Here is a 12,625-nt window from a genome sequence, read left to right as displayed (position 1 = left end):
AGGCTACTCCTGTTCCCAATCATCATCAATGATACCATCACCCAATAGTTACCCAAGAGAGAAACCACTGGGTCATCTTCCTTCTTCACATTCCCTTCACACTCTGCCCAACCAAAGAGTCAACTCATTGCCAAGATAGATTCAACTTATTGAATCTATCTCCTAAATATCTTGAAAAGTCCTTATGATCTAGGCCCCTCCATGCCTATTGTGTTCAGGAGCTCATCTTCTCTCGCCTGGAATGCAAACACAATTGCTTAACTGCTGGGCTTCGCCCAAGTTTCTACTTAGTTTATTCCTTGAATGATATTTCTAATACTTACTACTGAATAAGATCTCAATATCCCCTGGTACTTCTCCTTATGTCATGCGATGCGATGTTTTGAAACAGAAATAGATATAGACATATAGAGCTTCAACTATAAACCTACAGAACCAGGAACTAATAATTCAACTATTACATGCATAGTGGCCCTTTAAATAACTATCTTACCTTATTAAAGGGAGGGTGTTCAGTAAACCTCTTGCTTAAACTATTGAAGGCCTTATCATACCCTTCAGTCTGATAAATAAGACTCTTCGCAAACTGGCTGCTTTATTTTATAAGCCCCACATCTCTCCACGCATTGCTGACTCCAAACCCGCTAAACTCCTTACTGATCACTAAACATTTTCTTTTTTCTCCCTCTGCGCTTGCACTAGCTCCTTGCTCTTTCCCACCACCAACATGCTCCTACCATAATTCAAGAAACAACACCAACAATACCTATTCTGTCAATAAAAACAGTAGTCCTGGAATGAAAGTGGTGGTAGTAGTAGCAAACCCTGTATAGTATATAGCATGTTAAATACGATTGAAGCACTTCCTGCTACCACGTATAAACCCACCACAACCCTACAAAGTAGGGGCAATTTCCATTTTAGAGATATGAAAATGGAAGAATCTAGAGAGGTAAGTCAGCCGTGTGCCTTTTTCCAAGGTCCAGCAACTAATAAGAGGCAGGGTTGGATTAAACTTGTGCCTGTCCATGGTCTTAACTTCTACAAACGAGTTTAGCTGCTCTCTTCTCTGTATTCAGAGGCTGTTTTTTTTTTTCATATCCGTGTTGTAGTACTTTTCTTAATAAATTGAAATTGTTTATTTAAATACCCTCGATGTCACCGAAACCGGTTTGGCTCAGTGGTAGAGCGTCGGTCTGCGGACTGAAAGGTCCCGGGTTCGATTCCGGTCAAGGACATGTACCTTGGTTGCAGGCACATCCCTGGTAGGGGGTGTGCAAGAGGCAGCTGGTTGATGTTTCTCCCTCACTGATGTTTCTAGCTCTCTATCTCTCTCCCTTCCTCTCTGTAAAAAATCAATAAAATATATTTTAACCCTTTGCACTCCGCTGTCCCCTCTCGTGGGACATCAGAATTCTAGCATATCATGCGGATATCCCCTCTCAGGGGAGACATTGCAGTTTATTAGTGATTACGGGGAATTGAGTTAATTCAACGCACGTGTCCGCTGCAAAGTAGCGTCGAGTAGCTGGTAGCCAATGTCCAGAATGGTTCAGAGTGCAAAGGGTTAAAAATAAATAAATAAATAAATACCCTCGATGTCTCTGCCTGTGCTGTCCATTTGGTACCCACTAAGCACATCTAGCTTTTTCAACTCTTAATTAAAGTTAAATAAATTAAAATTCAGTTTCTCGCATTCTAGATGTTCAACAGCTACCACGTATGGCTACTAGCCATAATATCACAAAGTACAGATATTCAACATTTCCTTCATTTCAAAATGTGATACTGGGCAGTGGTGCTGAGCTGTCCAATATTTCTATGTTGAAGGAATTCTGCTTTATCTCTCTTGCAGTTCTCCACCACAAAGGAAGTGTCTAGTAACTATTAAATCAACTAATAGGCCAAACAATAAAAATGATTCATAAATTAACCTTTAATAAGTATATGGAATAAACTTTAAAACATATTAAAAACTTGCCTAACAGGGCAAAATTATGAAAGTTATGTGGAAGAAATTAAATTGACTAGTCTTTTCAAAACACACGGCAAGCTGAATCCGGTTTGGCTCAATGGATAGAGCATTGGCCTGCGGACTGAAGGGTCCCGGGTTCGATTCCGTTCAAGGGTACGTTCGATTTGGTTGCGGGCACATCCCCAGTGGGGAGTGTGAAAGAGGCAACTGGTTGATGTTTCTCTCGCATCGACGTTTCTAACTCTCTATCTCTTTCAATTCCTCTCTGTGTAAAATCAATAAAATATATTAAAAAAAACAAAACAAAAAAAAACACACGGCAAATTTCCTGTCGGCACACTGTTATATAGTCCAGTGTTGGTAGATTTTTTTTAAATTCATAAACCCTCAGCAGCTTTCTGTTCATTGCCAAAAGAGAATGATTCCTCTCCCCTCAAAAAAAAGAAGAAAAAAATCCCAAGGATGAGTTTAAAGTAAATCATGGCTGAGATTCGTTAGAAGGTTCCATTACACATTTTAATAAAGGGTTGTAAAGTGGTGAGTACATTCTGGCCTTTCCTCTCCCTCTTCCCTCATACTCTGATCTTTACCTTCTTTGTTCCTTTCCCTCTCTCTCCTTTTGGGTCTTCACGGCTAAGGGAGTCCACCCACAGGTCCAGCCCCTCTGGTGCTATTCTCCCAGACCTCTCAACTCTGCTGAGCTGTTCTCTGACCTACAGCAGCCTCCACCACTGGGAAGGAAATGCCTCCCTACCCTTCCTGATCTGCTTTCCTGTGAGCAGGTGCCCATCGCAGCCATGAGCACAACTAGTTCAAAATATCAGGAGTCTTTGTTTTCTGATCCAGACAAAGTTTCCTCAGGGAAAGAACCTGACACGTGGAACCACATCCTAATTCTGTTCCTTATGGGATGAGGCCACCTCTCTGTGCTTCAGTGTTCCTTTCCTAGAAAGCTGAGATAAATACCTATCTCCAGAGATGTTTGGAGGATTGTGTTCTTAAAGGCATGTGAAGTGTTTTATAAGTGAAGCGTGGCATCTGTCAAGCACTCAAGAAGTAATGCTATATATTTTTTAAATATTACTATTATGTCATATTCTAAAAATATTTGATATTATTATGTTATAATTTATATTATATTATATTTATTATATTATAATAGTATTATTATACTACAGGCCCAATGCATGAAATTCATGCAAGAGTAGGTCTTCCTTCCCCTGGCTGCCAACACTGGTTTCTCTCTGACACCTGGGACCTTGGCTTTCCTCTGGCCACCAGCCTCTGGGCTTCCCTTGCATCCCTGGCTTCATCTGGAAGGTCATCTGGAAGGACATCTGGTCTAATTAGCATATTATGCTTTTATTATTATAGATTATATAAGATATACTAAAGATATAATGAAGAAAGATATATAATGACAAGGATCTGTTTGGACAACAAGCTAATGGGAATATGAGATGTGGGACCAGATTTTAAGAGTCAAGCTAAGGCTAGATATATAAACTGGGGTGCAGTTCTATATAAGGTAATATTTAAAGTCAAGATATTATGTGGGATTTGTTAGAGAAGGTTAGAGAAAAGAGATAAGGAAAGAAAAATGAAAACAATGAATTTGGGGATCATCAATATCTAGATTATATTGTGTTATTGTACTTTAAAACATTAAAACATAGCAAATGGTTTAAAATATTAAATGAGTCAACATTAAAAAAAATATGTGTATATATTACCTGAAGTTAGAAGGAGATCTAAGGCCTTCAGTCCAACCATTGACAGATTCATATTGGCATTATGAACTGTAAGCATTTTAATAATCAGTCTGTAATTAAAAAGAGAAATTGAGATCAGTGAAATATCATACCCAGGTATTTGCTTTTCTTAGCTATTGTTTTTAGTCATCTATATTTTTTTCATCTCATTGTATTTCATTCCCTATATTGAAGTTTATGTATTTTTTTCTCCCTATAAACCTGAGCAAGGCTTATGACAATTCAACAGGGAATCATTCTGAGTCTCAATATAGAAGTTATAACTTTTTCCTCAAAATATTCAAATTTAATTATTAATGATTTTCTATATCTAAAATATGAAAATTTATATGCATCAAGAGATCAAGCCCATTTTATATGATATAAACTTATAAAATACATGTAATACTATTGATGTCTTAAAATATAAAGAGATGTTATAAAGGTATTAGTTTGTGTATATAAATTAAGAATCATTTGAATATCTAAATTATTGATATTCAAAAAAAACTAGTGGTTTATATTAGGTCTATAATTTAAAAGTTCTATTTTTGAAAAAGAAACTGATAATATTTTACAATAGAAAGTAAACCTAGGATATCAATAGTATTCAATCAGTATTTATTAAATTTGAGTCTCTGGGTTATCAATTCTAAAATATACAATCTTGGCTCAGTGGTAGAGCGTCGGTCTGCGGACTGAAAGGTCCCAGGTTCGATTCCGGTCAAGGGCATGTACATTGGTTGCGGGCACATCCCCGGTAGGGGGTGTGCAAGAGGCAGCTGGTCAATGTTTCTCATCAACATTTCTAGCTCTCTATCTCTCTCTCTTCCTCTCTGTAAAAAGATCAATAAAATATATTTTAAAATAAATAAATAAATAAATAAAATAGCAATCTTTAGTCTATTCCAACCCAGTGTTGCTTGGCTTCCATTGTTAGGTAGCATCCATAGCTTCATTTAGTTCCAAGAAACTTGTTACATCGTCTCCAATTGGTGAGGTGAGGAGGTGAGTGACCCCATCTTTCAACACTGTGGATTCTCCTCCTATCCACATCACCCCTACCTCTCCCTACACCATTCCCTCTATTCAGAACTTCACCATCCAAGGGATTTCTTGCTCAATGCTGTAAGCCTTTGGCGTGGGGGGGGGGGGGGGGGCGGGGTGGTGATCCTTGAATATAGGGAGAAATGTTTTACAATAAACTTTGCTGTTAATAATCTAATATGCTCCACTGTAGAGAGCAGTATCTATCTTCTTCACACTTCTTGCCTAAAAAAGGCGTGTAATAAACAACTGATAAATGAAGAGTAAATGAATGAATGATCAAACAAGTGAATGAGTGACTGAATGAATGAGCTCTTATTTGTCTAAATTTGCCGCTATAGCTGATCCCAATAAACAATGCAAGATGTAAAGTTTCCTTTTGTATATGTTTCGCTTTTCACAAGCAAAATGCCGTTGGGAACAATATGTATTCACTTCTCTGTGCTAAAGGAAAGTCCCATTAAGAACAAAGAAAAAGTTCATGACCATAGTTTTTAAATGTCATAAAAACAAAGTTATCGAAAAAGAATTTTCCTAGAAACAGATTTTCCTTTGAAACATTTTTTCTTAACTAATTATGGCTAAATAAGTGGTTTCATCTACAAAGTAATTATGATGCAAACTGCAGTAACATAGCTGGTAAAACAGCTGCAGATGTGCTGAAGGTAATTTCCTCTTTTCATTTTGAAAGCTGTGCTTTAAGCTCATTAAATATATATGTATGAACATACATAAATGTACTTCTTAAAAACAGTAAAGCATCTAACTTTTTATTTCCCTTTTTTTAAAACGAGTAGTTTGTATCAGTTCTATAATTTATGTCCCAAAAAGTGGTCTATCTTTGAGAATGTCCCATGTGCACTTGAGAAGAATGTATATTCTGTGGCTTTGGGGTGGAGTGTTCTGAAGATGTCAATTAATTCCATCTGGTCTAGTGAGTCATTTAGGATTGATATTTCTTTGCTGATTTTTTGTTTAGATGATTTGTCGAAGGGTGACAGTGGGGTATTAAAATCTCCTACTATGATTGTATTGCTATTAATCTCTCTCTTAATGTCCTCCAGCAGTTTAGTTTTTTTATGTATTTGGTTGCTCCTATAATTTAAAAGTAAAAAAATATATCTTGGTTTGAATTCATAAGTATTCATCTAAAATCTACAACTTAACCAATTGTACAACTGTATTATATTATTAAAATAATAGTGCCTGACATTTTACCTCAAATATTAGTTTTCTTATTCAATCAGATAATATACTTCTGAGCTGAAAGCTCTCTATAAAGGTAAATCATTGATGCCTTGGCCAGTGTTCCCAGTGGTTAGACCATCAGCCCCATTGAAGGATTTCGGATTCAATTCCTGGTCAAGGGCACATACCTGGGTTGCAGGTTCAATCCCCAGGCCCTGTTGGGGCATGGGTAGGAGGCAACCAATCAATGTTCCCTCTCACATCCATGTCTCTTTCCCTCTCTCCCTTCTTCCTTTCCACTCTCAAAAACAATCAATAGGAAAAATATCCTCAGGTAAGGATTAACCCCAAAAAAAGTAAATCATTGATCCAAGAAAAAAAATATCCTGTATTTTAAATAATTTTACTAGATTGACTTGTATTACAAATATAACGTATCAAGAAAAGGGTAGTCATATGTATAGAGAAATATTTAATACAGTTTTTTGACACATCTGTCATACTTACTGGTGAACACCAAGGACTTCCCAATCGCATCCAATATCCTGGGGTCCCGTTAAGCTTTGCATTGTATCTGGACAGATTTCTATTAATTTGCATAGCAGTGACCAACCCACCTGAAAGCAAGAAAGGCAAATATTCACATCTTTTAAAACATGCCAATGGAACATTTTCAGTCAAACGTGAATATCTTCATTCTTAGGACAGGTGACTAGGTTACTTTTAAGTAGTTATTTTTAAACAAAATGATAATCTAACATGCTTCCTAAGAAAAGCAAGTGATGTACTTACAATACATCTTATTCCAAAAATCATACCAGGTCATACAAAAAAAAAATATTACAACATCTTTCTGAATGACAAATGAAATGGATGTGCCTGTTGTCTACATATTAAAGAGTAAAACACAAAAAAATTGTTCTCAAGGGCATAGCAGCATTATGAAGTGCAAGAAAGGCTATATGCAGGCCTCAGTATTATTTAAGTCACATCTACCTGACAGAATTTCTTCTAAATATTTAGGATTTAAATAATAGGGAGAAATGAAGTGGCTTGGAATGGAGGATTAGGGGAAGTCGAAGATTTTTATGGCCAAGTGTGAGTTATCAGGAAAGACTGCATCCCAGGGAACGGACCTAGAACAGCAGCATCATTGTCTGATGGCAATATAACATCTGTTCCAGAAAAAAAGAGAAAGACAATAGAACATAGAGAGGAGGTAGAATCTGTCCAGGGAACCCTCTAGAGTTCTTTAGAACATCTAAAAATGAGCTGATGATGTCTAGACATCAAAAGTGTCCCTAGGCTCTTTCATAGTTCCAAATGAAATACTATCTTACCAATACATGTTTTTTGTTTTTATTTGGGGGGGGGGGGTGTTTTCCTTTTTATTGAATGTATTCGGATGACACTGGTTAACAAAATTATACAGGCTTCACATGCACAATTCTACAGCACATCACCTACACACTGTGTATAGGTGTGAACACCCAAGCCAGGTCTCTATCCATCACCATTTATCCCCCTTACACACTCCTCCCCCTCCCCCAAGCCCTGACTCCCAGCAATCACTACACTATTGTCTGTGTCCATGTGTGTTTTTCTCTCTCTTTTTTTTCTTTTTTGCTCAATCCCTCCACTCCTCCAGCTCCTTAACCCCCAGCTGTTGGCCTGTTCTCTGTCTATGAGTCAGTCTCTATTTTGCTTGTTAATTTTATTCATTAGATTCCACATATGAGTGAAATCAAATAATGGCACTTGTCTTTCTCCGACTGGCTTATTTCACAGAGCATAATGCTCTCCAGGTCCATCCGTACTTTTTAAATGTATCTTCATTCTAAGACTGGATAAATAAGTGGAATTGAGGGATGCAGAGAGTTGAATGACAAGGATGAGACACTTCTGTGCATCTAATAAGGAATAATGGCACATGGCACAACATTCTTATTTACAGGAATAAGGAACATTTCACAAGATAAAAATAATTACACAAGATCTCTTTACAATATCATTTCTGGATCTTTTCTGGATTAAGCATGAATTGCTTTACTCCATCATCATTTCCTTTTAAATGCTTTCAAATTACTCAAAAAGGCAACAATTTCTGACAGCTATTTTTCCTATAGTTAATACACCCTCCTCCGCATAAGCTAAACAGACATTGACAATGCAGCTGTCATAGAAACCAGCTATTTTTGTGCTTTCATAAAATACATTGAGACTTTTTCCCCAAGGATTTAAGAAAATAACATTGGAAACAGCTTCCAGTGGAAAATAAATCATTAATCACATAGGATGTTATATTCATTTCTGTAGCTGCATGGAGAAAACCTGTTTTGTTTTGGTTGGTGATGCAGCAACATCAGAAATTGCTTTGCAAAAAGATTGAGGCAACTAGGCTGCTATGATTAAATAGAATTGTGGGCCTTAGCTGGTTCAGCTCAGTGGATAGAGTGTCGGCCTGTGGACTGAAGGGTCTGGGGTTTATTCTGGTTAAGGGCACATGCCCAGTTTGCAGGCTCGATCCCCAATAGGGAGCTTTCAGGATACAGCCGGTCAATGATTCTCACTCATCATTGATGTTTCTATTTCTCTCCCGCTCTCCCTTTTCTCTGAAACAAATAAAAATGTATTTTTTAAATAAATAAATAAATAAATAAATAAATAAAATAGAATTTCTGGCCCTAAAACATGGGTAGCAAGTGATCTACCCTGTTTCCCCGAAAATAAGACACTGTCTTATATTAATTTTTTCTCCCAAAATTGCGCTAGGTCTTATTTTCAGGGGATGTCTTATCTTTCCATGTGCTAGGTCTTATTTTCAAAGGATGTCTTATTTTCGGAGAAATACAGTATTAATCTGTTCAATTAAAAGCTTATTTTTCAAAGAGAGAAGATTTCCATCCTATACAGTTATGATTCAACTAGAGGCTCGATGCACAGATTCATGCAGCAGTGGGGTCCCTCAGCCTATCCTGTGGCGATCTGACCAAAACCAGCTCTCTGATATCCCCCAAGGAGTCCTGGATTGCAAGAGGGCAGTTCTGGGTGACACACCTCGGAATCAGGCTCCCTTCTCTGTGATTCCCAGTGGGTCACCCGAAAACTGCAGCTGCCAAGTCACCACAGCTCGCCAGTTCCTGTGTGAGTGTCTGTCCCCTGGTGGTCAGTGCACATCATAGCTACCAGTCAAACAGTTTGGACGGTTGCATAGGCTTTTATATGGAGAGATCAAATTGGTAGTTCCACTTTATAATAATTAGCCTATAAACTCCAAGATCTAATTAATGCACAATGGGAAAGAGTGCAGGGGATTAAAGAAAATTTTAGGCCCCTTCATTAATTTCACTCCCTTACCTCTAAGGTTGAAACTGGGTGGATAAAGACAAGTAATGTAAAATTGAGGAGCACAGAGAATCATCAGATGACTGGCAGGAAAAGAAAAGTAATTAGGACAGCTAGAAAAACCACCAATTCCCTAAAGATTGTCATTTGTTAAGGAGCATGAATAAAATATGAAAAGACCTTGAAAATAAAAATTCATAATCTGGACTATCATGTTAAATGAATTTCTGAAACAAGCTTTAATATTTTATTATGAAGAGAATTTATCTGAACTCCTTTAATTCGTCATTAAGAGCTTTTCATTCAGCACTTCCAGCTAATTCAACATACAAAGCATGAAAGGATATCTATATTAATTGCAAAAGTAATACAAAAAGATTTGAAGGGGGGAAAAAACCCACTTTCTCTTAAGTGGAGCATTAAAATATCAGTGAGAGACCCCCTTTCTGAAGTCCTTTGATAAGACCGATGATAATTAAAATTGATAATGTCATTGTGTCTAGCGTGGCCACAATATTTGCACCACATGGCTGTGATTTTTTACTTGCATAAAACCTTGTGAATTCAGACAGCTAGCGGGGCTGCCTGATGGGAAGATATTATTATGTGTGTGAAGACTTGAGTCCTGGCTCTGTCACTGCTTAGGCAGTTGCTAAAATAAAGAAGTGGGTGGTGGGTTTGTCCCAGGCTCCCCTTGGTTCTCAAGTCTATCACTGCCTCCTCTGGACCCTGCAGACCAAAGCCCAGCCACCCAGGGTCCAATGGTTCCATGTGGCACCCAACAGAGGTGGCTCCACCAAGCACAGAATTCAAGGAATGGAGGGTGCCAGACAAGAACTTTTGAACACCAAAGAACAGGCAAGTAAGAGGGGATGATGTGGGTGGAAAGCTCAAAGGGCCAGAGCTAAAAAATGACTCATATTCCATGGACGAAATTCAGACACTGGATGCTAAAAAGAATAGTGTCTTTTTCATGCCTCCATCTTTTCACAGTTTATTAGCGACAGCCTGAACATCAATAGTCAGATGGTAACTATTTCAGCTGAAGAAAAACAAAAGTAACCATTTATCCCAGATATAAATGCCCCTACATAAAAGAAGCTAGGTATGTGTTCACCCAGATGAGGCTAGCTGGATACAGAGATAGGCAGGAGATAGAGATTTAGAGATGCAGATGATCCTTACAGGTGTCTAGCCTCACAAGTAGGTATTATGATTGCACTGAGAGTTCAGAGTTCAATTCTCTTTACCTCATGACCTTACATGCAAATGACAACACTGATTTCAGTTCTCTAAATCTCTATGTCTACAAAGGAAGTTAACATGTTAGGAGGTATTCGTTTTGTCTGGTTATCATCCTTAATTATCTCTTTTGGGCTCTCTATATATAATAGAGCTAGCAAATGTCTGGCTTTCTAATGGTGCACATTCTAAGTTTCACTTCTACATTCATTTTTATGTGAAGACAGTTGAAACATACAAATCTGAGCTTATTGAGGAATCATAAACCCTGACTTTATTTAGATACTACAAGATAACCACAACTAAAGACAGAAATCTGTCTTAAAATTTTAAAAAAGCTTAACCCTATGAAAATTTGTGAGTTACCTCATTTTATTAATTTATTATTAATTTTACTACTGTTTTCACAAATTATTCGCAGTGCTGTCATCTGGAGCTGCTGTACATTGGAAAGATTGTTGGGATGACTTTTACTTAAATACTTCTTAAAGACAGTTAGGGACCCCTTTAACACCGTTAGCTTTTGATCACGATTTGACAATCCTTCTCCATCTTAAAAAATCACAGTCAGGGTTTATCAAGCCAAATCTCAGAACTGACTCATAGCTCCAGGTATGCAACGGTGACAGGAAAACATCCATCTCCAAAGAGAAGGGGAAATGGGCGGCATGAACACTTTACCTGCTGCACACACGCCACTCGCACGTAGGAGTCCAGGACGATCAACAGAGGCACGTGGACATTTTTGCCTTGAAATAACTTGGCGGCTGGAAAAGAAGGGGGATGGGGGGGGTATAAAAAACTAAAACATAGCAAAGTCACCATTCCCAGTGGCACCCTTTTTCAGTCTGACAAGGGGGAAGGGGGGTGGAGCAAAAGGAGCCGCCGCAAGCCCTTCCTAGAATTCTCAGCTGCTTTCTGCACTAAGGAGTGGAGTTAGTGGTTTCCCCAGAGCATAGTTTCGCGCAAAGAGCAGAGGAGAAAGTTTGCAAAAGCGGAGCAGGAGGAGTGGGGGCGGGGGGGGAGGTTATGGGGGGGGGGGGGGGAAGGATCAAGGAAAAGCTGCAAACGATTACCGTGGTCCGCGTAGGTGAACACCTGCATGTCCTCCAGAATCTGGACCAGCGTCTCTATCTGCTTTCCTTCCTGGAGATTGTTCAGCCTGACTATCAACTTCTTCAAAGTTTCCTCGTCCTCCTCCTCGCCCCCCTGACAGCTGCCACTGGCCATGATGGGTCCCGCTGCCAGCAGGCCTCCCTGCCCTCCTGCGCCCAAGCCGGCTGCTCCCCTCCCGGGCCCGCAGCTCCAGGCCCCGCTCCGGGGCGAGCACAGCTCACCGCCCGCAGCCCGCGCGCCCCACGCGCCCCCACGCCCGCCTGTGTGCCCGGAGGGAGGGCGGCGACTCCCCACCCCGCTCGCCCTGCCCTCCCGGAGCCGCTCCTCCCGCTTCCTCCTCCCCCACCCAGGCCCCAACACGGAGCTCAGTGGCCTGCAAGAGGCTCGCCGAGGCTGGGGACCGTGGCTAGCCGCGCACACACGGCTGGAGTTGGGGACCCACGGCCTGGATGACCCTGACCGTGACCCCCTCGCAGGCCAAGGCAGCCCAATCCCAGCAGCAGGGGCGTAGCGCGGCCCGGGATCGCGCAAGAAACTGGTTCAGCGGACCCGGTCCGCCCAGTCCCCCGGGCCCGGGGCCTGGGCCGCGGCCAGAGGAGGTGCGGGGTCTGCCCCTGGGCCGGCCACCCGCTCCCTGGCCCAAGCCTGGGCTCCCGCAGCCCCGCCCGCGGTCTGGGAATTGGGAAGAGGGAAAACGAAAGCCGCCTCCTATCTCCGGATCTAAGAATAGCAATCTGGGCGTTGGGAAAAAGAGGACACCGCCCAGCTGGCCCCTTTTTCGAAAACATTCTCTTTAGAGTTCCCCCTGTAGGAAGATGAGTGATTTCCCCCCAAGGATGGAGAGAGATTTTTGCAAAAACAACAACAACAAAAACCCATAATAATAATAATAATAATAATAATAATTTTGCAAGCCATCTGAATAAATACGTTTCTACAATATGATTGCTGTAGCCCTTTT

At 40.1% G+C, this 12,625-nt stretch overlaps 1 protein-coding gene across 9 annotated transcripts in view; it reads right to left on the bottom strand.

Annotated features, from left to right (window-relative positions):
• Positions 1 to 12,349, bottom strand: part of LRRK2 (leucine rich repeat kinase 2) — a 128,722-nt gene extending 116,373 nt beyond the window's left edge. For 5 of the 9 annotated variants that reach the window (XM_036456291.2, XM_036456290.2, XM_045587914.1 and 2 more), the window contains exons 1-4: positions 11,625 to 12,346; positions 11,230 to 11,315; positions 6,469 to 6,578; positions 3,709 to 3,797 (exon numbers count right to left, since the gene is read on the bottom strand). In XM_036456291.2, coding sequence (XP_036312184.1) covers positions 3,709 to 3,797; positions 6,469 to 6,578; positions 11,230 to 11,315; positions 11,625 to 11,778 — 439 coding nt within the window. In that variant the 5' untranslated portion in view covers positions 11,779 to 12,346. Of the gene's footprint in view, positions 1 to 493; positions 1,125 to 3,708; positions 3,798 to 6,468; positions 6,579 to 11,229; positions 11,316 to 11,624 lie in introns of those variants that run through there. The other 4 variants (XM_045587920.1, XM_045587919.1, XM_045587917.1 and 1 more) reach the window with 4 other exon arrangements.
• Between the last annotated feature and the right edge of the window lie 276 nt (positions 12,350 to 12,625).

The sequence above is a fragment of the Pipistrellus kuhlii genome, unplaced genomic scaffold, assembly GCF_014108245.1.
Source record: "Pipistrellus kuhlii isolate mPipKuh1 unplaced genomic scaffold, mPipKuh1.p scaffold_m20_p_3, whole genome shotgun sequence".
Taxonomy (NCBI): Eukaryota; Metazoa; Chordata; class Mammalia; order Chiroptera; family Vespertilionidae; genus Pipistrellus; species Pipistrellus kuhlii.
This window is presented reverse-complemented; position numbering and strand designations above follow the sequence as displayed.